The sequence below is a fragment of the Ceratotherium simum genome, chromosome 3 (assembly GCF_057802395.1).
Source record: "Ceratotherium simum simum isolate JZ-2026a chromosome 3, ASM5780239v1, whole genome shotgun sequence".
Taxonomy (NCBI): Eukaryota; Metazoa; Chordata; class Mammalia; order Perissodactyla; family Rhinocerotidae; genus Ceratotherium; species Ceratotherium simum.
In genome coordinates this window covers 23648330-23673171 of record NC_141902.1, presented here as the reverse complement: position 1 = coordinate 23673171, position 24842 = coordinate 23648330, and the positions used below count along the sequence as shown (strand labels likewise).

Here is a 24842-nt window from a genome sequence, read left to right as displayed (position 1 = left end):
CCCTCCCCCGCCCGTCTCCCCCTCCTCCGCCCTCCGCGCCCCTTCTAGCTACCCCGCGGACGGAGAACGTTCATCCTGGAGGGGCCGGCGGGGTGGTGAAGGGGGGGCTGGGGGCGGAGGGAGGGGCGGCGGGAGCCCGACCGGTCCCACCCCCAGCTGCAGCCCCTGGCAGGAAGAGATTGCCGCGGAGCCGCGGCCGAGAGGGACGAATCTCGGGAGGGCGGGCGCCGGCGCCGTGGCGGGTGGGTCAGCGAGCCGGGAGGAGGGGGCCGGGGCGGGGGGCGCCGTGGGGGGCAGGGGGCGTGGCCGAGGCTCCCCGAGCCCGGGCTGGGGCGCCTCCCGCTGCGGACCCCGGTGACACTGCCGGCTCCCTCCCTCCAGGGGCGGGCGGGGCAGCCATGCTCCTGTCCGGGGGCGACCCTCCGGGGCAGGAATGGGTTATGGTGCAGACGAAATCCAAGCCCCGTGTGCAGCGGCAGCGGCTCCAAGTGCAGCGCATCTTCAGGGTCAAGCTGAGCGCCTTCCAGAGCCGCCCGGACAGCCCCTACTTCTGGCTGCAGCTCGAGGGGCCCAGGGAGAACATGGGCAAAGCCAAGGTAAACAGCTTCTCCCCGCCCCCCCGTGCTTTCCAGCCAGACCCCCCTCCCCCGCGCCCCGCCCGTTGGAGACAGGGGTCCCCAGAGGTTCCCCGACCTGGACTCGGCAGTATGGCGGGCAGGTACTGGGCCGTCCTCCCGCCTTTCCAGATCTGCAGCCTAGGTTCCTTCCCTCTGGTTCCTTCTTTCTTTTCTGCCCCACTCCTTTCTTGCGTGTCACTTCTGTCCCTCAAGTGCGCTGAGAGAGGCTCCGCGGCATGTGTCCCCCCATGAGCCTTTCCTGGCCAGGGCCCCAGCATCCACAGCCCCTCTCCTCCCTCTGGGGAGCAACCTAAGGTCCCGTATTTCTATGGCCTCTGCAACACACCTCTTTGTTCTTCACCAAGACTCTGGAAAGCCCAGGTCTTTCTGTCTCCTTTTAAGTCTCCTTAAATCCTGGGCTGCCCCTTGGAGCCTCTCAGTGTGCTGGGACTGGAGAGGCCCTTAGAGACGCTTCTGGCGCAACGCTGGCACTTTACAGATGAGGAATTGGAGACTGAAGAGGGTAAGGGGCCTGCCTGAGGGCCCAGGGTCAGGTAGGTGGGAGTGGCAGGAGCTGGGATCACAACCCAGGGCTCTGGGCTTCCAGCCCCACACTCGATGCCCTAGGCAGCCTCTTGCAGGGCTCAGGGGTGGGAGTGCAGCTGCTCTCAAAGGCACCAGCCCTTGGGGATGGGTGGGAATCTGGGAGGAGTGCTGTGGGCTTTCAGATGAAAGGGGCTGCTGTGTGGGCTGGACGCTGGACCGGCCAGGTCACAGGGCGCCTCTCTTGCTTTCTTCCTGGCTTCCCTCACAGGCTGTTCCTCCACTTGGGCCTCTCGGGTTCCCTCTGACCCTGAGTCATGGCCAAGATCTCCCTCTTCCACCAGATTCTCTTATCTTATCTTTTCCTGGTAGGAATGCTACAGCGTCTCTCTGCCCCAGACCGTGGCTCTCCATGAACATCCCCCCCCCCCCCCCCGCCCGCCCCAACATACACCCCTTCCTCAGCTGGGTCTATACCAATATCCTAATTGGTCAAGGCCATGGATGGGGGAGGCCCAGAATATGCTAGCCAGTGGGTGGGCAGGCTGGCTGGAAAGTTCCTCCCTCAGCCCCTCTGTGAAGCTGCTGCGTCAGCAGTTTTACCAATCCTGACAGAGGTGCTGGGGGAGGGGAGGGGTGCCTGCCTGGAGAACAGATGTGCAGGAGCCCCTGAGCTTAAGACTTTTCAGTAACTGGAATAAAGTGCGTTAACAGGAGGAGGCTTTGGGGTTGTTTTGGGTTCTTAATCTTTTTGTTAATTTGAAATACAAAAGCTCACCCTTCCATGGGACTGGCGCTTTCTCAGGTGCCCGGCTCCCCTGTTCTCTGCTTAACTCCTGGCTGAGCTTCTCCAGGCCTGTCTAAGTCTGCTCCCATTGCAACCTCAGGGTTCTTGGGCCACTGCTCCCTCCCTCACACCCCAGGCTCTGCTAAAGAAACCAGTGGCTCCTTCAATTCCCACCACCCTGCCGCCTCATTCCTCTTTGTCTTTCCCTGGGGAAAGGCACTTTTAAGATGGAAACATAACTTGCGGGGGAGGTTCTGGGTAACTCCCTCCCTATTGCACAGAATAAGCAGAAAGGAGATGGTTGGAGGTTTGCAGCAGGAGGGCAGGGAAGGTGGGGAAGATAAGGCTTTGTCCTGGGAGTCAGGAGATCTGGACTCAATTTGCTGCCACCAAGTTATGGCTGGGACAGAGGGGTGTGGTGGAAAGAGTTTGAGGTTGGGGTTTGCTACCTTCTAACTGAGTGACCTGGCTGAAATCATTTACCCTCCCTTGAGCCTATTTCCTCACCTATAAAACAATATAATAACACCCACTTCATAGAGGGGTTGTGAGAGTCAGAGGAAATAATGCACACTTAAGGACTTTTGCAAAATGTGAAAAGCTACAGCATACAGATGTCAGTTATTGTTGTTAACTAGCTGTACAACTTTGAACGAGTCCTTTTCTCTCTCTGAGTCTTCGTCTCCTTGTTTGTAAAGTGAGAAGCTCGGATTTAATACTCTCTAAGGTCCAGCGATCTGACATGGGAAAATTTCCCAAATGTAAGGATGTCTCGTGGTTTCCATGTGGAGGTGCCGTGGCTGGCCCCAACTCCAGCTGTAGGGACCAGAATCATGTGCTTTGATGATGGTCGGCTCTCCGCAGGCCACCTGGCAGAGAGGACCCAGTGAGCCTGGAGGTTGCAGGATGGAGGAGGGGGTGGGGATGGGGTGGCTTGTTTGTGAGGGGAGGAGGGGTCAAGAAGGATCCAGGATCATCTGGAGAAGGGCCTGGGTGTGTTTCTGTATTATATGTGGCTGGTTTTCCAGGAAAATCGCTGTAGAACTCGAGTGCCTTTAAATTGTTTTCTTGTGGTGAGATTTAAAAAATAGTAAAGGCATTGCCGGAAATCATATTCCCAGGCAGCAAAAACAAACGCTGGGGAGGCCTGGCCTCTGTGAGGTGAAATCAGTGAGTGGAAAGGAGGGTTTAATAATGATCAGAGTTGTCCTTGTTCAGCCCTTGGCAGGATGTGAGGAAGGGTTGGGCGCAGAGGAGAGGTGACAAGTTCACTTCTCCCCATTGGAGACAATGGAGGGAGATGGAGGGAGGTGATGGGGAGCCAGAGACTGCTTTGGGGAGCTGTGGGACAGGGTGTGGTGCGCTGACTTTTGGCTTGGCTCTGAGATGGACGTTAATCTGTCCCTGTTCCACACGAATTGTGAGCGGTGCCATGGAAGCTGGTAGTGGTCAGGAGTGTGCTGGAGCTGGCTCCTCCTGACCCATTGTTAAAATTTCAGAAGTTTGCAAGCCAGTGGGGTCCCATTGGTAGTTTGAAATCAGCCATGGTGGGAGTAGTTACACCTCAGAGATTGGCAAATGCTACAAATGAGGGCTATCCGCGCCCCTCCCTGCCCCATTTTTAAACACTTAAAAGCACACCTAATTGTTTTGTGGCCACCTAATCCTTCTTCTTTTTTTAAACTTAATTTTTCTTTCATCAAAGTAATACCAATTAGAAAGTCCAATAATTTTTAAAAAGCTCACAGTGGAACACAGTGATTTCCTGCCTTGTCCCTCCCAACTCCCTCTTCAGTGCCCTCCCTTGTGGCCAATATTTGTTCTGGCATTTACACATCTCCGCATTCCTAAAAAAATATGTAGATACCGTTATCTTTTTTTTTTTTTTTAAAGATTTATTTATTTATTTATTTTCCCCCCAAAGCCCCAATAGATAGTTGTATGTCATAGTTGCACAGCCTTCTAGTTGCCGTATGTGGGATGCAGCCTCAGCGTGGCCGGAGAAGCGGTGCGCCGGTGTGCGCCCGGGATCCGAACCCGGGCCGCCAGCATCAGAGAGCACGCACTTAACCGCTAAGCCACAGGGCCGGCCCTACCGTTATCTTTTGATTCATCAATTTTAGATACTTTTTACTTCCTATTATTGTAGGGGAGGATTTAGCTCCCTGACATTGCCATCTTCTTTCTTCCCAATATAGTTACATTTCAATTTTCTGTTATGTCTATATTTAGTATTTGCATTATTATATCCATGCAAATGGCATTCACATCTAAGCATTGAAGTATACCACGATTATGGTTTCTTTCTTACTTTTTGATTTCACTGAGGTTAAGAACTTCTTGTTTTCCAATTTGCTTGTTTTTCTTTGTACTATTGCTAATTCTTACAACTTCCAATAGTCTCTCAGTGCAATTTTCTACAAGGTCAGTCCATCGGTTCAAAGTGTTCTTTCAGTTACGAATTTTTCCTTAGAGACATCCCACCTTCTGTCTAGTCAGTCGCTTTCCAGGCCTGCACGGCTGTCATCATGAAACCTCGGTTTACTGTCATCCTTGGCATCCCCTTTGCCTTTTGCTCTTTGTTAAATGCCTTGTTTCCTAGACCATGTGTCTTTCTCTCTCCGGGGTTGGTGGAGCACTTCGTCAAGTTGGAAAGGTGGTGCAGTGCTGAAGAGCATGCTGCTAACTGCTCTCAATGTGCGTGGGTCTGGAGTCAGACTCGCCAATCTGAACTAGTTGTCCTCCACGTCTGATGACAGTTGTCATTCTGGAACAGTGCCTGGCACGGAGTAGCTGCTCAATAATGGTTTGCTGAGCGGATGAATAAATCCTGAGATTTCTCTTCACTGTCATACTAGAGATTATCTTTGCTTTTTTCCTATGTTGGATCTCCTTTCTTGGTTTCCTTTCTTGATTTGCACAGTAGCTTCCTGAGAAGGGTTTTAGAGGAGGTAACATGTTGGGGTTGCATAGCTACATTGTGTATCTGAAGGTCACTTAATTGATAATTTGGCTGGTACTGAACTGTAAGTGGAGTTATTTTCCTTTAGAAATGTAAAACCATTTCTCTGTTGACCTCTTGTTGATAAGTCTGAAGCTGTTCTGATCCCTGGTCCTTTGGATGTGAAGTTTTTTCTCTCTGGAAGTTTGTGGTTTCCTTCAATGTCTTGAGGTTTCCCCAGGAGACCCCTTTGTGTGGGTCTGTCTTCGTCATCGTTGGTTCTGTTGTTGTACTTGGGGGCCCCTGCCATCTGGACACGCAGTTTCTTCAGATCGAGGATGGTTTCTGGAGCTATTTCTCCCCTGTGTTTTCTCTGTGCTCTTTTTCTGGAACTCGCCTGTTCAGACACTGGGCTTTCTGGACTAGTCTACTTTTCTTATTTTTTCCCCTATTTTCCACCTCTGACTTTTTGCTCTGCTTTCTGGAGATTTCCTCAACTTTATCTTCCAACTCTTTTCTTGAGTCTTTCATTTCTGCTATCATTTTTTTTTTTTTTTGTGAGGAAGATCAGCCCTGAGCTAACATCCATGCTAATCCTCCTCTTTTTGCTGAGGAAGAACGGCTCTGAGCTAACATCTATTGCCAATCCTCCTCCTTTTTTTCCCCAAAGCCGCAGTAGATAGTTGTATGTCATAGTTGCATATCCTTCTAGTTGCTGCATGTGGGACATGGCCTCAGCATGGCCGGACGAGCGGTGCGTCGGTGCGCGCCCAGATCTGAACCCGGGCCGCCAGCAGTGGAGCGCGCACACTTAACCACTAAGCCATGGGGCCGGCCCCTGCTATCATTTTTTTAATGTCTAAAAATCTTTTATGTTCTCTCTGAATTCTCTGTTTAAAATCGTATCCTATTCTTGTTTGATTTGTACAGTATTCTGTGTTCTCTCTCTGAGGACAGTAATGAGAGTAAGTTTCCTGACGTTTTCTCCTTCCTGCTAGTTTCTCTTCCTTCAAGTTGCTTTTTCTTCTGTGTGTTTTCTGTATGTTTGAAGTTTTCCTCATATGTGAAGTAATCCTCACATGATTAAGAGTGAAGGACAAAAGGCTGATTGAGGCTGAGGCTTGTTGTAGAGAGATTTGGGTGCTGTCTGTTAGGGAGTCCGTTTGGTGATCTTCAGGTCTTTGCCCTTGGGCTGGCCAGATTTCCAGAACGTATTCTTCTTTTCTCCATCCTGGGTTAGGATCTGGCTCCTGAATCTCTGAATGGGAAGAACGGTTTCTCTGCACTCAGCTCACTGTACACATCATTTGGCCCCCTCCCTTCCTCCATGTTTTTTTTGTGGTACCCACACCCTCAAGCATGCTGATCAACCTCTAATCCTAGGACCTTGCTTTCCACTCTCTAGAGAAAAAGCCTCTAGTGGGTGGGGAGGTACTTGCCCAGCCTGTGTGTGGGGTGGTAGTCCGGCTCCCGGATCTAATTGCTCCTCAAACAACTTTACCTCAGTCTGCCTTTTTTTTTTTTTTTTTAATGTTCCCCTTCACTCCCAATTCCAGAGTTTTTTGGTGCTGCCATTTTCTGAGCCTTTTGAGTATTCTGCAGTGTAATTTGGGGAGGTTCTGGAAAGCAGAAAATGAATAACTGACTTATGAGAAAGGAGAATCCTATGTCAGGTGTTTAAAGTAATAAAGCACCATGATCAAGTATAGAGCGGTATCAAACTCTTTGGTATTATCTTTTTTATTTAACTTACAAGTTGACAAAGGATCTGCGGGACTCTGGGCAGTATATTTTTACAAATACACCACTCTTTCTGTGCTTATTTTGTTCCTGCCTCTTTTCTACTTTTTCTTCTCTTGGAGGAAAAAGGCCTGGGTGGGCTTTAAGCAGGAAAATTGCTCCAGGTATTTTCTGGATGTAAATGCCTATTGTTTCCTTATTTTTTTTTGCTCTAAGTTATAGACAGCATCATGGCTAAGACCCCAGACTATGAAATCAGAATGCCTGAGTTTCCCAGCTTACTGTCTGTGTGACCTTGACATGTGTCCTTCCCTGCTTCCCTAAAGTGGGGATGGGAGTAATTTCCTTATAGAACTAAGAGAGGAATAAATGAGATAATGGTGTGTAAAGAGCCTGGCACAGAGTAAGTATTCAATACATATTAGTTCAGATTTATTATTTTGAAAATTATCTCAGTTCCTATACATCTTTTAGTTAAAAAATATTGAACAGTTAGTGGAACAGTAAATAATTTAAGCTCTTTGCACAAAAAGAAAAAAACACCCATAATCTTCTTCCCCAGCATATCTCTTCATTTTTGCATCTTGTTTTCATGTCATTAGAGAATGGGGGGGTGCATGGGATGGGTGCATCTGTTAAGGCCTATGGGAGTTCTCCTGCCTGGTCAGATTCATTGTTGCTGTGCAGTGGGACCAGCTGAGGTTCCAGGTGGGAGGGTTGTCTTGGGATGTCCATCACGTTTGGAGCTGGTGTTGGACTAACTGAAAAAGGGTTAGACCTGGGCCTAAGTGTCTGGGTATATTTCAGGCCCTTTGAGGAAGGGGTTGGAGGTCTATGGCCTGGGCCAGGTGGAAGAGGTAAGCATAAATATAGGCCTGAGCAGGGCAGGATGGCCTGGCTACTGGGCAGAGGGGCTGGAGTGGTCTTCAGGATGGCTGCTGGAGACCCAAAGTGGAGCGTTTGTTCCTTAATGAAACTGTCAGAGGAAAGCAGGAAGAGGGATGACTGCCATCAGCATGGGGATGTGGAGACATGAGGGCAAATGCAATCAACCTGGGTTGGCTGATTAAGAAGGAGTGCTCCCTTGGAGCTCATGGGGTCATGCTGGTGGAATTCAGCCATATAGTGGGGGGACCCAGCCTCTCCCATGCCAACTACTGCTAAAGACGGAGTGTGTGAGCCCTGTGAACATGAGGACTTGGTCTACCCAGAGAGCCAGAGGCCTTCCTTCTGGTTCAGCCATTGTGTGTATCTGCAGGATTCCCCTGGATGCTGGCCCAGTGACTTATCTCCTCCTCTGTCCCATCTGGCCAACAGAGTTACCATGGTTATGGGTACAGGTTGTGCCAGAGACCTTCTGGAGGGGGATTAAGCCAGAATCCCACAGGATTACCCTGTAGAACTGTGCAGTCAGCCTGAGGAGGTGGAAAGAGCTCTGGTTTCAGAGTCAGACAGATGTGGGTTGTGTCCTGGCCCAGTCACCTTCTAGCTGTGTGTCCTTGGGCAAGCTGCATAGCCCTTCTGAGCCTGCAGAAAGGGAGTAGGCTGTGCCAGGCACCCGGTTAAGTTCTTCCTTTGTATTAACTCATTGAAGCTTCATAAGAGCCTAATGAGGCAGGAACTGTTATTATCCCATTTTACAGATGAGGAAATGTGGGCACAGGGAGGATAAATAACTTGCCCCAGGTCGCATAAGTTCCTGGCACAGGGAGGGTACTCACTAGTGTGCAGTCTCCCTCCTCCGAGCTATTTCACAATTCTAGAATGCCAAAGTAGGACTGGACCTTAGGAGCGTCTCTTTTAACCTGCCATTTTACAGGTGAAGAGACTGAGGCCCTGAGATGATAAATTTCCCACCATTACTGTAACCTACGAGGTCAGGTTGGAACTAGAACCAGGTCCCTTGACTCCAAGCCCATTGCTCCTCCTTCCCTGCAGGCTTCCCCATCTGTCAGAGAGTTCCCTGGAAAGAAATGTGTGTGTGAGGAGGCAGGACCAGGGAGCGAGGGCCTGGCCAGGGGCGTCATTTGGTTTCTGGTCGGAGGGGAGGGCACATGCTTGGTGAGGGGCGGGCCTTCTGGGTAGGCGATTGTGAGCCAGTGGCAGGTCCATAAAGGGCTGACTTCCTTTGTGCTCTCCTCTCTGTGGCTTCAGGAGTATCTGAAGGGCCTGTGCAGCCCCGAGCTGTGGAAGGAGGTTCGCTACCCGCCGGCCCTGCACTGTGCCTTCCTTGGGGCCCAGGGCCTCTTCCTCGACTGCCTCTGCTGGAGCACTCTGGCCTACCTGGTGCCTGGCCCCCCTGGCTCCCTGATGGTGGGTGGGCTGACCGAGTCTTTCATCATGACCCAGAACTGGCTGGAGGAGCTGGTGGGGCGGCTGCGCTGGGGCCCTGCCCCTCTGCTCACTCCCCGGGGGATCTGGGAGGCCGAGGTGACCCGGGCCTTTGGGGCCCTGGTCTGGATCCGTGGTGACCAGTATGCAGGGGACCTGCTGCAGCTGCCCCCAGCGGTCCAGGAGCTGCTGCTCAGCCTGGTGCGGGATGCTGCGGGCAAGGAGGACATCATCGAGTGGCTCAGCCGCATTGGCACCTCCGACTCCCGCTCCGACCCGGAGGTCCTGATCTGCCCTCCCCACCAGCAGAAGGAAGGCCCGGCCATGGTGTCCGTGGGAGATGGTCCTGGGCCCCTCCTGGAGATAGGGACCTTCCAGAGTGGGAGCTCAGAAAATTCAAAGAGATTAACCAGCCTAGGAGCCGCCAGGTCCCTAGTCTCGGGCACCCCAAGTCAGAACACACAGCAGGAGACAGCAAACCAGCCGGTACGGTAAGTTCTGGAGAATCAGTCTGGCTTCTCTGCCCCTCCCCCTGCTCCCCAACCCCAAGGAAATAGCAGTTTGGGACCTAACTGGCTTTCCCACTTTCTGACTAACTTGGGCTTCCTCCAGGGTCGGTTCCAACAACCACGGTGGTACGGACAGCGCTCGTGAGGAAGGGCCAGTGCAAGCCACCGGCAGCCAGGACTCTGCGAACCACACACAAGCCTTGTCACAGCAGAAGCAGGTCCAGAGGGTGGAAGACAAACTCCCCCTCCAGCCTCCAGTGTCGGCCCTGAGTGTGTGCCCGCCCTGGAAGGCCTGGGCCCCGGGGCCAGCCTTTGGGCCCTTTTGGCCAGGGGCTATTGCTGCAACCTTCTGGAGGATCAATGAACTGCATTCTCTCCACCTGGCCTGGCTCCTGTCCCAGGCGTGCCTCAGTTTCCCCTTCTGGCAGAGGCCACTGGGCCCTATTCAGTTCAAGCTGCCAGGGCAGAATCCATTGCCCTTAAATCTGGAGTGGAAGCAGAAGGAGCTGGTTCCTTTGCCCAGTGTGGAAAGCCCGGATTGTAGACCCGATGGGGGGCCAGGAGGAGAGGCAGCCCTACAGAATTGCCCGAGGCCAGAGACCCCCAAAAAAGTCATGAGTTTACTGGTGGTGTCAGGGAGCTCAGGTGTAAAGGACAAGGCGAGCCCAGGACTTCCACAGATAGGGCCACCTTTGACCTTGACACCCCAACTCCAAGCTGGAAGTGAGCTGGGGGATCAAAGAAGTGTGCAGTGGGATTGTAAGGGGCCAGAAGAGGGGCCCTTTCCAGCGTCCGCTGCAGGGCAAGGGGTGCCTCCAGCTCAAGAGAGGCCCTTGGCTCAAGGGGGGCTGACAGCTCAGTCAGTCCCTGATGCTCAAACAGTGCCTGAAACTGTCACAGTGCCCATGACTGCAGCAGTGCCCATGGCTCAGCCCTCACTTGTGAACCAAGAGCTGCCTGCAGCCCCCACAGTGCCTACAGCTCAGATGGTGCCAGCCATCCATGCAGAACCTGCAGCCCCCAAAGTGCCTTCGGCTCCAACAAAGCTGGCAGCTCAAGTGGTGCCCACAGCTCCACAGGCAGCCATGGCCCAGCCGGTGTCGGCAGCTCAAATGGTGCCTGCAACTCCCAAAACCCCCATGGCTCGGAAAACGCCTGTGGCGAAAATGTCACTTGCAGGTCCCAAAACACCCAAGGCTCACACTGGGCCCGCAGCTAAAACAGGGTCTACAGCCCCCAAAGCACCTGTGGCCCCCAAAGCCCCCAGGGCGCCCCAAACGCCTGCAGCTCAGAAGGCACCCACAGATCCAGGGCCAACCTCAGATGCAGCCAAACTCCGGAGTGAGTGCCAGCCTTCATCAAGGGGCAGTGCTTCCTTCCCAAAGGGCCAGGGGGAGGCCAGAAGGCAGGGTCCCGAGTCCAGCAGCACTGTGGCCCCCAGTAGTAAGCACCAACCTCAGGTGGACAGGCTCCTGGGGACTTGGGAGGGGGCCCCGAGGCAGCCGGCTCGCCACCCACAGGTGAACAACACGGTGACCAGCTTCCAGAGGTACCACGAGGCCCTGAATACGCCCTTCGAGCTGAACCTGTCGGGGGAGCCCGGGGACCAGGGATTGCGGCGAGTGGTCATTGACGGCAGCAGCGTGGCCATGGTGTGAGTAGCCATGGGCAAGGTGTGGGCTGGGGATGCGGGGGAGCTGGGCCAGGGGCGGGACAGAGTGGGGCGTCCTTGCTTGACCTCTGGATATGGCTGATACGGGGTTCCAATGGGGAAAAGATGGGAGGGAGTGGTGCATATTGAGCGGCTACTATATGCTAGGCAGCGAGCATGGAGTGGTCATAGCAGCCCTGAAAAGGTAGGTGTCTGTTCCCCCTCTTTGACAGAAGCAGAAACAGACTCAGAGAAGTGAGGAATCTTACCCAAGGCCCCAGAGCCACTGAGGGGCCCAGCTGGCCTTTGGGTTCAGACCTGTCCCCTGCCAAGGCCCACGCCCTCCCCACTGCAGCCTGCCTCACAGAGCATGGCGCCTGGCAACCCCAGGCCAGCTTTCAAATGTTTGGCTGGAACCTTGAGGCCCAGCACAGATCTCTTCCATGAAGCTTTTCCTGGCCGCGCCCACCCTTAGAGATTGCCCTCCCTGCTCGGCACCTACTGCTGTATATGTGTTAGCGGAAACATATGCAAGACCGCTAATTTGCCACATGGCAGAGCAGTTGTCTGTGCTGAGCACACGCCCAGCACACAGTAGGTGGTCAGCGAATATTTCTTCCAGCTCTGAACTGAACTCTGAGTGTAGAGGTTGCTTTCTTCCTCCTCTTGCCCTGGAGGCCCCTACACACACACACACACACACACACACACAAACACACACATGCACAGTAGGTGAGTGCACCCAGTAGGTGCTCACAGAATGTTAGATGATGGAAGGAGGGGAGGGCATTGTTGAGGACATTGTTAGTGCCTGTGGTGCTGATGCTGGTGCCCTGGCATTGCCCACTGTGCTGCCCTGAGCTGGCTCTGAGGGAGGGTGGCGGGGCAGGGCCATTCCTCGGGCAGGAAGTTGCCCCCTCACTTCCCACTACCCCTTCAGGCACGGCCTCCAGCACTTCTTCTCCTGCCGTGGCATTGCCATGGCAGTGCAGTATTTCTGGAACCGGGGACACCGAGAGGTCACTGTGTTTGTACCCACCTGGCAGCTGAAGAAAAACCGGAGAGTGAGAGGTGAGCTGTCCCCTGCCCCCCAGCCCCTCCAGTGTCACTTTTCCTGCCTCTCTGTCCCCACCATGGCCTTTCCACTCAGCCCTTCCTCTGACATCTCTGTCTTCTGCCTCTTACCTCCAGAAAGCCACTTTCTGACGAAGCTACACTCCCTCAAGATGCTTTCAATCACCCCCTCCCAACTCGAGAACGGCAAGAAGATCGCCACCTACGATTATAGGTGTGCCAGTCCTCAGGGCGCCTTTCTGTGGGGCCAGAGGCTAGGACGGCTGGTGGGTCAGGGGGAATCCTGCCTCATCTGCCTGGGAGATGGAGGCAAACGTGTGAGAGGGGGTCGTGTCAGAGGATGGCGTGGTACATGGGCATTTGTAGACAGAGGGAGGGACAGGGCGAAGAGAGGGCTCCAGGATCGGCTCTACCCAGGGCCAAGGGGTGTTCCTGACTTTGGGCCTGCAGCTCCATTCCCTTAGTTCACAGGCTTTCTTCCTCATGCCCTGCGGGCCGAGACTCACTGCTTGGGATAAGACTAGCCCAGATGGGACTCGCCTGGGTGACTCCTGGTGCTTCAAGGGAGCTGCTTCCCCCAGCAGTGGATTTTGGGTGCCAGTTGGGGTTGAAGTTCATGTCTGCTTCAGTCTTCTCCTTCCTCAGCCCTGGGAGGAGGGACATGTGTGGTTGTATGTGGCTGGAGCCCTGGCTGGGCTCTGAAAATGGAGTTAGATTGGCCCCGTCTCCTAGCTAAACCCCGAATGTCTCCCTACTTGTCAGTTCTAAGCACCCACTCCCCAACTTGGTTGCAGGACCAGTGTGCATGGCAGAGGGGTGGGGAGTGCACGGGAAGCCTGTGATGCTGCCCCTTGGGGCAAGGAAGGCCCTGCCGGTAGTCCTGGGCTGGAGTTGATGCCCGGCACACACAGGTCTTGGCTTCACTTAGGCCCCTCCCATGCCGGGCAGGGAGAAGTTCTGTTCATCCCCACTTTTCCCAAGACCTGCACCCACTCAGCTTTCAGGCCTGGGAAGGGCTGGGCAGGGCAGCTCAGACATCCCTCATCAAGGGCTAGCCCCCTGGGTAAGGTCTTTAAGTGCCTTTAAATTGGGGCCTGTATTTGAGGGAAGATGGCTTTTCTGCAGAAGGGCCCTCTGTCGGGCACTTGTGGAATAGCATGCTTGGGGCCCCCGCTGGTAGTCTTCAGGGACTACGGAGAATTAGGTAGCCTTGGCTTTCTTTCCCGGTCACAACCCTCTTTCGAGGAGAAGTGATCCTTGGAAAATAGATGTTTTATTCAAGTCTGTGTTTTTATATGAGTTTTATCTGTGTATACATACATTCGTACATATATGTATGTATGCGTGTCTTGGCTTGTACATGAATGTTTTGTGTTGGTGAAGAATAATAATGGAAAATTTGTGTGTATTGTGTGGCAGGCACCGAGTTAGACTCCTCAATGTATTGTCTCATTCAGTTTGATCGTCACAGCAATATAGGGTTGGTGTTTTATGTCCACTTTACAGACGTGGGAACTGAAGCAGTACAAATGCACGTGTGGAGGTAGACATGTGCGTGTGTGTCTGTGCATGTGATATGAATGCGTATGTGCAAATAGGGGTCTGTGTTTGCATATACAGTTGGGGGGGGTGTGCATCCAAGTTCACCCTCCCAGGGGCTAGTGGTGTTTCCAGATGTCCTCATAGACAAGGGGATAGGCTCCCTGACTACCAAGGGCAGATTTTTGTCCAACACACCTCAATGTGAAGCTGCAAGTTCACTTTCTCAGAGGACCTGGGGAGTGAGGGGCTGGTTACTGGGTCGTTAGCAACTCCCTTTCCCTGCAGGTTCATGGTAAAGCTGGCAGAGGAGACAGATGGCATCATCGTCACCAATGAGCAGCTCCACATCCTGATGAATAATTCCAAGAAACTGATGGTCAAAGATCGGTGAGGCGGCTCCCAGGGGCTAGGGCTGTTCCTTCCCCTTGGATGTCAGGAGCCCCTGGGGCAGGGAGAGGGGCCTTGGAGCAGCGTTCACCAGCCCCTGCCGGGGGGAGATGTGGGTCTCAGCCCCCATGGGGATGGCCAGGTGGCAACGGGGTGTGCCTGGGTCGAGGGCTCCTCTGTGACCATGCCTCCTCTCTCCCGGGTCCAGCTTGCTGCCCTTCACCTTTGCGGGGAATCTCTTCATGGTGCCTGATGACCCCCTGGGCCGTGATGGCCCCACCCTGGATGAGTTTCTGAAAAAGCCAAACAGGTAATGGGCCGGGCCTCCCCTGCCTCCCTGCCCCTCCTAGGACTGACCAGAAACGTCCCCTTAGTGCTAGCCAACACTTGTCTGGTACTTAATAATGAGCAGAGTGAGTTGACTTTTTCGGGTCTTCATACTTCTACCGCATATTCATGCATCCATAAACCACTCCTAGCATGGCTTTGCAGTTTACAGTTTTGCACGCATGCTTTAATACTATATGTATCCTTCCACAACGGGCATTTGTACTCAACGTTCTACCGTATTTTCCAGATGTGCACCACGTTAATTCACTTGCATGGCTTTGTGGTATTCCCTTACATGAGGACCCAGCAGATTTATAGGATATCTTGTGGAGGCAGTTGGCAGTTCCCAAGTTATGTCAGTGGTGCCAGTGCTGCAGGGAGTAGCCCTGTTCTCGTTTCGTTGTGTACAGCTGTGTCTAAGTATACACCAAGTAGGATTTTCCTACATTTATTATCCCCTGTGGTCCTCACTTGAGTGAGACATACGTGACCGCTGTCCTCATCTTACAGATGAGGACTCTGAGACCTGAGTACTTTCCCAAGGTCACTGTGCTGGAGCTGCCACAACTAGTTTGCAGTTTCTCAGATCCTCTGGCCTCTGCCCACTCTGAGCCACCTTGCTGCCCACCTCCCAGTTCCCTGGGCCCAGAAGGGGACTGTGGTGGACCTTCTGGGCAGGGCACTGCTTCCCTGGCCAGGTGCCCCAGTCCCATTTGCCCGCTTTGGAGTGATGTGGACGAGGCTTGTCTGCTGTGTCCTCCTAAGTCCCTTGTCAGGTCTCTTGACCCCCCTGGCTTGCTCGTCCTGAGGTCAGGTGGGAAGTACTGGTCATCTAACTCTTATCAAACCATTGGTTTAAAACTGGTTGGAAATGTCACTTGGTCAAAGAGGTTTTGATGGATGAACCTTCAAAGCACAGAGGAATCTGTAATATTGAGGCCCCGCACGTGCCGGAAGTAGAGTAGGTATCTGAGGGCAGGCTCCTGACTGAGGCCCTGCCACGTTGGAGCCTGGCACTTGGCCCAGCCCCAGGGATACTTAGCGGTGGGGTGAGGCTCTGTGGGGTTTCCACACGTGTGGTTTTCCCCTTGGATGACCTCTTGGGGTGGGCCATCCTCCTCCGTCCTCCAGCAGCCCCTCAGCCCCTCTGCTCTGCTCTTTTGATGTAGGTTGGACACCGACATTGGCAACTTCCTGAAAGTGTGGAAGACTCTTCCTCCCAGCTCAGCCAGCATCTCTGAGCTGAGTGACGACGCTGACCCTGGACCCCCGGAAAGTCCGCAGACTATGGAAGAAGTCAAGGAGGAGAAGGAGGAGAGGCTGGACGAGGAGCAGAGGGAGGGGCAGGGGATGCACCAGCCCGCCGAGGAAGATGACCTGGACTCTTCGCTGGCGTCAGTGTTCAGGGCTGAGTGCCCCTCCCTTTCAGAGGAAATCCTCCGCTGCCTCAGCCTCCATGACCCCTCCGACGGGGCCCTGGACATCGATCTCCTGCCGGCTGTGGCTTCTCCCCACCTGGGCGTCCCTTGGGATGGGAAGGCTCCCTGCCAGCAGGTTCTTGCCCACCTGGCCCAGCTGACCATCCCCAGCAACTTCACTGCCCTCTCCTTCTTCGTGGGGTTCATGGACTCCCACCGGGATGTCATCCCCGACTACGAAGCCCTGGTGGGCCCCCTGCACAGCCTCCTCAAGCAGAAGCCGGACTGGCAGTGGGACCGGGAGCACGAGAAGGCCTTTCTGGCCCTGAAGCGAGCCCTGGTGTCCGCCCTCTGCCTGATGGCCCCCAACCCCCAGCTGCCCTTTCACCTGGAGGTGACGGTGAGCCACGTGGCCCTGACGGCCACTGTCTATCAGGAGCACTCAGGAAGGAAGCACCCCATAGCCTATACCTCCAAACCCCTCCTCCCGGACGAGGACAGCGAGGGTCCCCAGTCGGGGGGAGACAGCCCCTATGCCGTGGCCTGGGCCCTCAAGCATTTTTCCCGCTGCATTGGGGACAGCCCGGTGGTCCTGGACCTGTCCTATGCCTCCCGGGCCACTGTGGACCCCGAGGCCCGGGAGGACCGCAGGGTTTCCAAAGCATGGTTGATCCGCTGGTCCCTCTTGGTCCAGGACAAAGGCAAGCGGGCCCTGGAACTGACGCTTCTCCAGGGCCTGCTGGGCGGGAACCGGCTGCTGACACCCGCGTCCTCAATGCCTCGTTTCTTCCAGGTTCTGCCGCCTTTTTCCGACCTGTCCACCTTTGTCTGTATCCACATGTCGGGCTATTGCTTTTACCGTGAGGATGAGTGGTGTGCTGGCTTTGGTCTCTATGTCCTGTCTCCCACCAGCGCCCCCGTCTCCCTTTCCTTCTCTTGCTCCCCTTACACCCCAACCTATGCCCACCTGGCCGCCGTGGCCTGTGGCTTGGAGCGCTTTGGCCAATCCCACCTCCCTGTGGTTTTCCTCACGCACTGCAACTGGATCTTCAGCCTCCTCTGGGAGCTCCTGCCCCTCTGGAGGGCTCGGGGCTTCCTCTCCTCTGACGGGGCTCCGCTACCTCACCCAAGCCTGCTCTCCTACATCATATCCCTCACCTCTGGCCTCTCGTCCCTTCCCTTTATCTACCGAACCTCCTACCGTGGCTCCCTGTTTGCTGTGACAGTGGACACTCTGGCCAAACAGGGTGCGCAGGGGGGCGGGCAGTGGTGGAATTTGCCAAAGGATGTGCCAGCCCCAGTCGTGTCTCCCCACGCCATGGGCAAGAGGCCCGACTTGCTGGCGTTACAGCTGAGCGACAGCACCCTGGCCGATGTCATTGCCAAGCTGCAGGCCGGGCAGAAGTTGTCTAGCTCCTCACCCTTCAGTTCTGCCTTTAACTCACTCAGCCTCGACAAGGAGAGCGGCCTGCTGCTGTTCAAGGGAGATAAGAAGCCCAGGGTCTGGGTGGTCCCGAGGCAACTCCGGAGGGATCTGATTTTCTCTGTGCATGACCTCCCCATGGGGGCCCACCAGAGGCCTGAGGAGACCTACAAGAAGTTGCGGTTGCTGGGGTGGTGGCCGGGGATGCAGGAGCATGTGAGAGATTACTGCAGGAGCTGCTTGTTCTGCATCCCCCGGAACCTCATAGGCAGTGAGTTGAAGGTTATTGAGTCCCTGTGGCCCCTCAGGTCGACCGCCCCCTGGTCAAACCTGCAGATCGAGGTGGTGGGCCCGGTCACCATAAGTGAGGAGGGCCACAAGCACGTGCTGATTGTGGCTGACCCCAACACCAGGTGGGTGGAGGCGTTCCCGCTGAAGCCCTACACACACACGGCGGTGGCCCAGCTGCTGCTCCAGCACGTGTTTGCGAGGTGGGGCGTTCCCGTGAGGCTGGAGGCCGCCCAGGGCCCCCAGTTCGCCCGCCATGTCCTGGTGAGCTGTGGGCTGGCCCTGGGGGCCCAGGTGGCCTCCCTGAGCAGGGACCTCCAGTTCCCCTGCCTGACGAGCTCAGGGGCCTACTGGGAATTCAAGAGGGCCCTCAAGGAGTTCATCTTCCTGCACGGCAAGAAGTGGGCGGCTTCCCTGCCCTTGCTGCACCTGGCCTTCAGGGCCTCCTCCAGCCAGGCCACGCCGGTCCAGATCCTGACAGGGGCCGAGGTGAGGCTGACCGAGCCCCTGTGGTGGGAAATGAGCAGCGCAAACATCGAAGGGCTCAAGATGGATGTCTTCCTGCTGCAGCTGATGCGGGAGCTCCTGGAGCTCCATTGCAGGGTGGCTGACAAGGCGAGCGAAAAGGCCGAGAACAGGCGTTTCAGGCGGGAGAGCCAGGAGAAGGAGTGGAATGTGGGCGACCAGGTCCTCCTGCTGTCCCTCCCCAGGAACGGCAGCAGCGCCAAATGGGTGGGCCCCTTCTATATCGGGGACCGGCTGAGCCTGTCTCTCTACAGGGTCTGGGGCTTCCCGACCCCGGAGAAACTTGGGTGCATCTATCCCAGCAGTCTGATGAAGGCCTTTGCCAAGAGTGGCACTCCCCTGTCCTTCAAGGTCTTGGAGCAGTGAGCTGGAGCAGTGGGGGAGCCCTGGCCCCCTGGGGCTGATGCTGCCAGGCCTCCCCCTGCCCCAGCAGTGTTCTTACAGCCCCCTGGGGGCCTCCGCCGTGCCTTTTGTAGAGAAGTTACTTCATAAAGCTTTGCTGAGTTGCCTTGAACTGGGCACCAGCATCTGTATGGACACATCCCCCGTTTGGGGTATTGGGAGAATCTGCCAAGGGCTGTCTGATGTGGTTCTCTGGCAGTTTTACCCTGAGGGGTAGAAAGTCTCCTTACTAAGGTAGGCCAGGCTCAATGTCTTTCCCCAAGGATGCCCTTAGCCCTGTCACACATGTGCAGGTATACATGCACATGTCACTCCTGGCTATCTTAAGCATGAAACAGTGTGGCTCTGGACCTCAGAATCAGAACCATGTTTGCCTCTCAAACACAAACCTCAGATATAGACTCCTCCCCCGACCTGTTCAACCGGGCACCCTTCGCCCTTGGAGTTGTCACAGCTGACAAATCCATGTGGGCTGTGGAGAGGCAGCCTGTTCCCAGTCTCATGGTCAGCTCTCTCAGGCCAGACTAGGCCCGCCCAGCTGTCAAGGGAGGGCTGGCAGTCCTGGGCCTCAAGGCTCGGAGCTGGGGTGGGAGGACGGCCAGCCATGTAGGTGTGAAAGGACAAGGGGGAGACTGAGTCAGCCTACCTCATTTGACTCCAGCCAATGGAGACAGCCCCCCGACCCATGCTTTGATGGTGTCAACCCCACAGGAATCAAGGATCTTGATGCCAAGTGTGGCATCTCTAACTGAAAAGCTGCTTCAACTAGGCCAAGGGGCCCAGGCCTCTGTTTCAAGGGGGTGGGTTTCTGAAATGAGCAGTCTGGCACTCAAAGATGTGCTGGCTCTACCTCTCAGCCCCACCCCAGAGCCCACAGCCCTCTCCTCCTCCCGCCTCCACTGTACCCTGCATCCCCAGACCCTACATAGTGTGTGACTGCTTTGATTGGATCTCGCCCCATCCCCTGGACCTGACTTCTGTAGAGCAAAACCCGGGATCCCTCAGAGCCACTCTGCAATGATTGCTCTTGTAGCAAGAGGGAGTTTCTCGTAGGTGTGCCTGCTTCCACTCACTCCTCTGAACTGGAGTGAAGGCCAGCACCACATCACTCTGGCTGGGCCCCTAAGTAGTTTTATTTCTCCAAAGCTGAGCTGGTCTCCTGGCCTAGCTCAGGTTGCCAAATCACTTGGCATTGCTAGAACCAGAGGAGAATCTGCCATCGAGTCCAATTTGTTTGTTTTATAGTCAAGGAAAGAGGCCCAGAGAGGCAAAGTGACTTGCCCAAAGTCACACAGCTAGTTCGTGGCTGAGCTGGGGCCAGGATTAAGCTTTCTGACTCTCAGTTCACCATAGACCGGGTTCTGGAGACAGGTTCAAGCGAGAGAATCCCTCAAAATCCTATAGACATATTCCCTCCAACTCCCCATCTCCCAAGTCTAGTAGACAATCTACTTAGATGTTGCCCTTAAACCATTTCCTGCTGCTAATTTTGTCCGGGAGAGAATGATTGGGTGACAGCTGAGAAATTGAAAGGTGAGCCGTGGGATTTTTAGCAGATCCTTCTTTCCCTCTCCTCCTCTCCCTCCTCTGCCTCTCCTCTTCCCCTTCCTCCCTCTAATGGTACGTCCAGCCTCCTTCTCCCTCCCCAGTGCTGTACCCCTTCCCCCTGTTAACCACATTTATCATCTTATACCCTTTTATGTGACTTTTTTTTCATTTGATTTGTCAATAAATGGATCAAAATGGAGCCAATGTCCAGTTATTTTTAGCTTCAGACTCAATTATGGGGGTGAGGAGGGTGGGGGGCGGTCATGGGGTATGGTGGCTGCGTGTTTCCCAGGTGGACATGCAGATTTAAAGGCCTGGATGTACCTTTTCAAGTTCATCTGACCCAAGCCCCATTTGACAGGTGAGGAGACCAGCGCCCAGGTGGTGACATGCTCAAGGCCCCACGGCTGGATCTTGGCAGGGCTGGGAGGAGAGCCCAGGCTGTGGGCTTCCACGCTGGTGCTCTTTCCAGTTCATGTCTTGGAAGTGGGCAGGATGGGAATGAAGATGAATGAAGGCTGGAGTAAGAGAATGGCATCAGTGCTGAACCAGGTTCATTGACTGGAAACATGATAGAACTGGGTTTGGAACTGACTATATCTGCCACCTATGTGGCCTGTTTCCTGAGCCTTGGTTTCCCCATCTATCAAATGCAGAGAAACAATTCCTATGTTATGGGTGATGCAATGATGATATGGAATAATCTGGGTGAAGAGGCTCCTGTGGTGCCGGGTGTGGAGTAAGCATCTGTCACTGTTATGGACTGCACGTTTGTGTCCTCCCAAATCTATATGTTGAAACCCTAACTCCTGGTGGGATGGTGTTAGGAGGTGGGGCCCTTGGGAGGTAATTAGGTTTAGATGAAGTCATGAGGGTGGAGTCCCCGTGATGGGACTAGTGCCCTTATAAGAGGAAGAAACTAGAGCTCTCGCCACCAAGTGAGGATACAATGAGAAGATGGCCAACTGCAAGTGAGGAAGCAGGCTCTCACCAGACACTGGATCTGCCGGCACCCTGATCTTGAATGGCCAGCCTCCAGAACTGTGAGAAATAAATTTCTGTTGTTTAAGCCACCCATTTAGTGTTTTTGTTATAGTGGCCCGAACTGACGAAGACAATCACATGCTAGCTAACATTTCTCTTCTTCCTGCCCCTGGCACTCTTGCTGTCATCACTCCTCGTGCTCAGAGACCTTCCCAACCCTGGCCAAGCTTCCCGACTTTGGGCCTCTGCTTCTTGCTGCCTCTCTTACCCGCTCAAACCTCTGTTCAGCACTGGCAGGGACATGGAGCGGCAGGAAGGAACCATCTTTCCTGAGAAGTCCCCCCTCACGTGCACACTGTCCCTCATTATTTATAGAGCATATACTGTATGCCAGGCCCTGACCTGACTAGGTGTGGGTTGGATAGCAGGTAACATAAGTGACATACTCTCTGCTCCTTTGGAGTCCGAAGTCAGGTGAGGGAGACAATGCAACGAGCAAATACAGTACAGGGCGGTAAGTAAGGGAAAGAGCAGGGCATAGGAGCCCACAGCGCAGGCGCCTGGGTCTCAGCTCAAACATAATTCAGAGAGTCTTGGTTTTCCCTGACCCCCTTCACAAAAGCAATGCTCATGCTCTTGGTGTAGGTCAGCCAGTGAAAGGTTCAGAACTCCTAAGTGAAAGACTGATCAGAAAGATGGCTCAGCACAATCTCCTTATTTTCTACTCAAAATCTTTAAGCCATATTCAGATTTTCCCCACACTGGCTTCTGAGCCCTCTGATGGTGAGATTTCTCTTCTTTGCTGTTGAACAATTACAGGGTCTGAGCAGAGATCCTAGGTTCCCCCTATTCTTGGAGGAGTGAATGAGAAAGGTTTGTTCACAGGTGAGCACCGTGGGCACCACAGACTACTAATTACCGATTCTCTCGTTTTTCCCCTCTCATTTGGGGCACTGGCAGGTGAGCTTCCTCAAGTCTCTAACAGAGAAATCAGAAAGTCACCAGTGTGCGGACAGTCCCATGACTTAAGATAAAGAAGGTTCCTCACTGTATCCCATTCCTATGTTAAAACTTATGGAAACCATCCAGTGAGATTGGGAGCCCCACGCCTTGCTCCACCATGTTTTCCTAGCAACCATTTACTATGTCCTCGTGTTTATGGGGAAAAGTGAACCCACCTGAAAGAAAGAAGCACTGTTAACAGGTAAATGGCCACAAATAAAAGGAAACAAAAATCCTACCTGCATTTTTAAGATTGTCCCAGAATCCTTGTGACGCGCACCAGTTTTGACTTGTTGACTAATTCACACGGTAACAGTAACTTACACATAGTAAGTACTTGCTCTGTGCCAGGCACTGTTCTAAGTGCTGTCCAGCCCTGTGGGGTAGAAACAATTAATTTCCCCACTTTATGTGGGGGGATTAACTTGCTCAAGGTCACATGCAGCTACTAGACGAGCGGCCCCTGTGCACACCATCTTAACCACTCTGCTCACTGCCTCCCATACAAGTATATTCACTTTGTTGCTGGTGTTACTTTCCCTCCCTAATCTATGGCCTCTCCATCTTTTATTAATGTGTTATATAGTGTCAGTCGAGACTTCTCCATTTCAGTTTGGTCCAGATTAAGATGATTTACAAACTAAAACAGGTGGAGATTTACCTCAGTTGGGTCCAGTAATGATTCTCTTGGCCCTGAGAAGTTTTGACTCGAATGCCATGCCCTCTTTCTCTGAGATGTGATGAGAAAACAACTATTTTGAGTTGCTGCCTAGGCATTTTACAGTATACCCTGCTCACACCCAGAGTCTGGATGTTTAGATAAGGACCTGACTTGGGATTTTCCCACCGCAAGTTCCTGCTTTGCTTTTCCTGGGGCACCTTTTAAAACAACCACTTACAGCTGAGCCCGTGAAAAGTTAGTGACCTCCGCCCCAACCACCTTATAAGTCACAGGTGCTTGCTCCCCTGCTCTCCATCTCCTGCTCAGTGGTGACCTGGGGTGGAGGACTGCCTCCCCCAGCTCAGTGCCCACTCGGCCCCGTTTCTGGGATTTATAGGTAATAAATCTTGTGACTTTACTTCCTTTGTGTGGGAGTACTGAAACTGCACCTTGATCAAAATGACCCCGGGGTTTTCACTTCCCCAAAGTGGGAGCTCGGATGCTGAGGGAGCTCCCTGCTCACCCTGTGTGGGTAGCTTGTGCCTCTTTATCCAGCAGATCAGAATCTGCATATTCTTAATTAAATACACCAGCTGTGGGCCCCTCAACACACGAAGGGTATCATTTTCCCTCAGCTAATAAATGGTGCTGGTGTCAAATGTTTCCACATTCTTGCAGATGGTAAAAAATGAAGCAGGGGAGACTGCAGCAGCTGGATTGCAAAGGATTTCAAAAACCATGCTGAGAAATATGGATTCATTCTGAGACTCCCTCCCTCTCCCAGGATCCCCTAGAAGATCCTGTGAAGTTCATTTAGATAGATCACTATGGCAACCCCAGTGTAGAGAATGGACTGAGAAAGCCAAACTGGAGGCCAAGGGGCCAGCTAGGAAGCTTTCCTAGAACTGTATCTGAGAGACTGGTAGTTTGAGCCAGGGTGGATGCAGAACAAGGGACGGAACTGGTGGATGTGAGTGTTGGGTGTGGGGGTTATGGGAGAGGGACGAATCGAGGATAACGGCCCATGTTTGGTTAGGGCAACAGGGAGGTTCCATTTACAAACACAGAGAACAAGGGAAGAAGGACAGATTTAAGGAGGAAAGACTGTAATTTTAGCAGGTGGGATATCCAACGTATGTGTCTGAGATTTAGGAGGGAGATCCTGGATCGAGATAAAAAATGTGGAAGTTGTCAGCCCATGGACGGAAATTCATGCTTTTGAGAGTGTCAGGACAGAAGGAATCCTTGGGCATAACTTTGAGAAAAACCAACATCTAAGAGATGGGCAGAGGTAGAGGAGCCTGAAAAAGAAACTGGGGTCTGGGCGGAGAGGTGGAGGGAAAGCCCAGAGAGTGCAGTGAGAGAAGTAGGGGCAGAGAATGCTTCGAGAAGGAGGGTGTGGCCAACAAGGTCAAATGTTAGGGAGACATGAGTAACAGAAGGACTAGGCAGGGTCCGTTGACTTTAGTGACACAAAAGGTGTGACTGACCAGCTGAGGGTAGTTTAGGTGGAGCAGTGGAGGCCAGAGCTAACTTAAGAGGTGAGCAAGTGGTGAGCAGAGATATTTGGCTCTAAAGAGGAGGAGAGGTGATGCCAACTAGCTGTGTGGGCACGTAGAACTGGGGATAACTATATATCCACAGCTATTTCCTGGAGAGACGTGAGTCTATTTAAGTGCTGAAGTGAAGGAGGAGGTACAGACGGAGAAGCTGAACATAGAGGAGAGAGGGGAGGAAAGGAAAAGAGTATGCTTCGAGGAAATGGGATCCAAGACTGGTGGACGAAGATAGCTGCCTTGACAGAAGAAAGGACACGTCTTCTCCTGACCCAGATAGGAAGAAGCAGAGATGAGAAGCAAGGTGAGTTTATACATGTGGCGTTGGGAATGTTCCTGCCTGGTGTCCTGCTTTTTCAGGGAAGCAGAAAATAAGGTGTCTTTTGCTCACAGTGGGGGCAGAGATGGTGGGGTAAAAGGTTTAAGGAGAGAACAGAAGGCTTCAGTTGGAGTTTGGGGAGAACGAGGAAAGAAGTTGGCAAAGGAAACCACAGAGGAAACGCTTGGAGGATTGAGAACCAGGGGTCGCTGGAGACCATGGATCTAGATTCACAGCGAATCCTTCAGCTGGTGGGACTTTTCT

At 53.6% G+C, this 24842-nt stretch overlaps 1 protein-coding gene across 1 annotated transcript; it reads left to right on the top strand.

Annotated features, from left to right (window-relative positions):
- Positions 1 to 315: 315 nt before the first annotated feature.
- Positions 316 to 20255, top strand: NYNRIN (NYN domain and retroviral integrase containing). The gene is made up of 8 exons (XM_014780443.2): positions 316 to 596; positions 8783 to 9450; positions 9572 to 11122; positions 12060 to 12190; positions 12311 to 12407; positions 14021 to 14122; positions 14331 to 14432; positions 15622 to 20255. Exons 1-8 carry the CDS (start codon positions 399 to 401, stop codon positions 18470 to 18472), a joined length of 5700 nt encoding a protein of 1899 aa, XP_014635929.1. The 5' UTR covers positions 316 to 398; the 3' UTR covers positions 18473 to 20255.
- The last annotated feature ends 4587 nt before the right edge of the window (positions 20256 to 24842 follow it).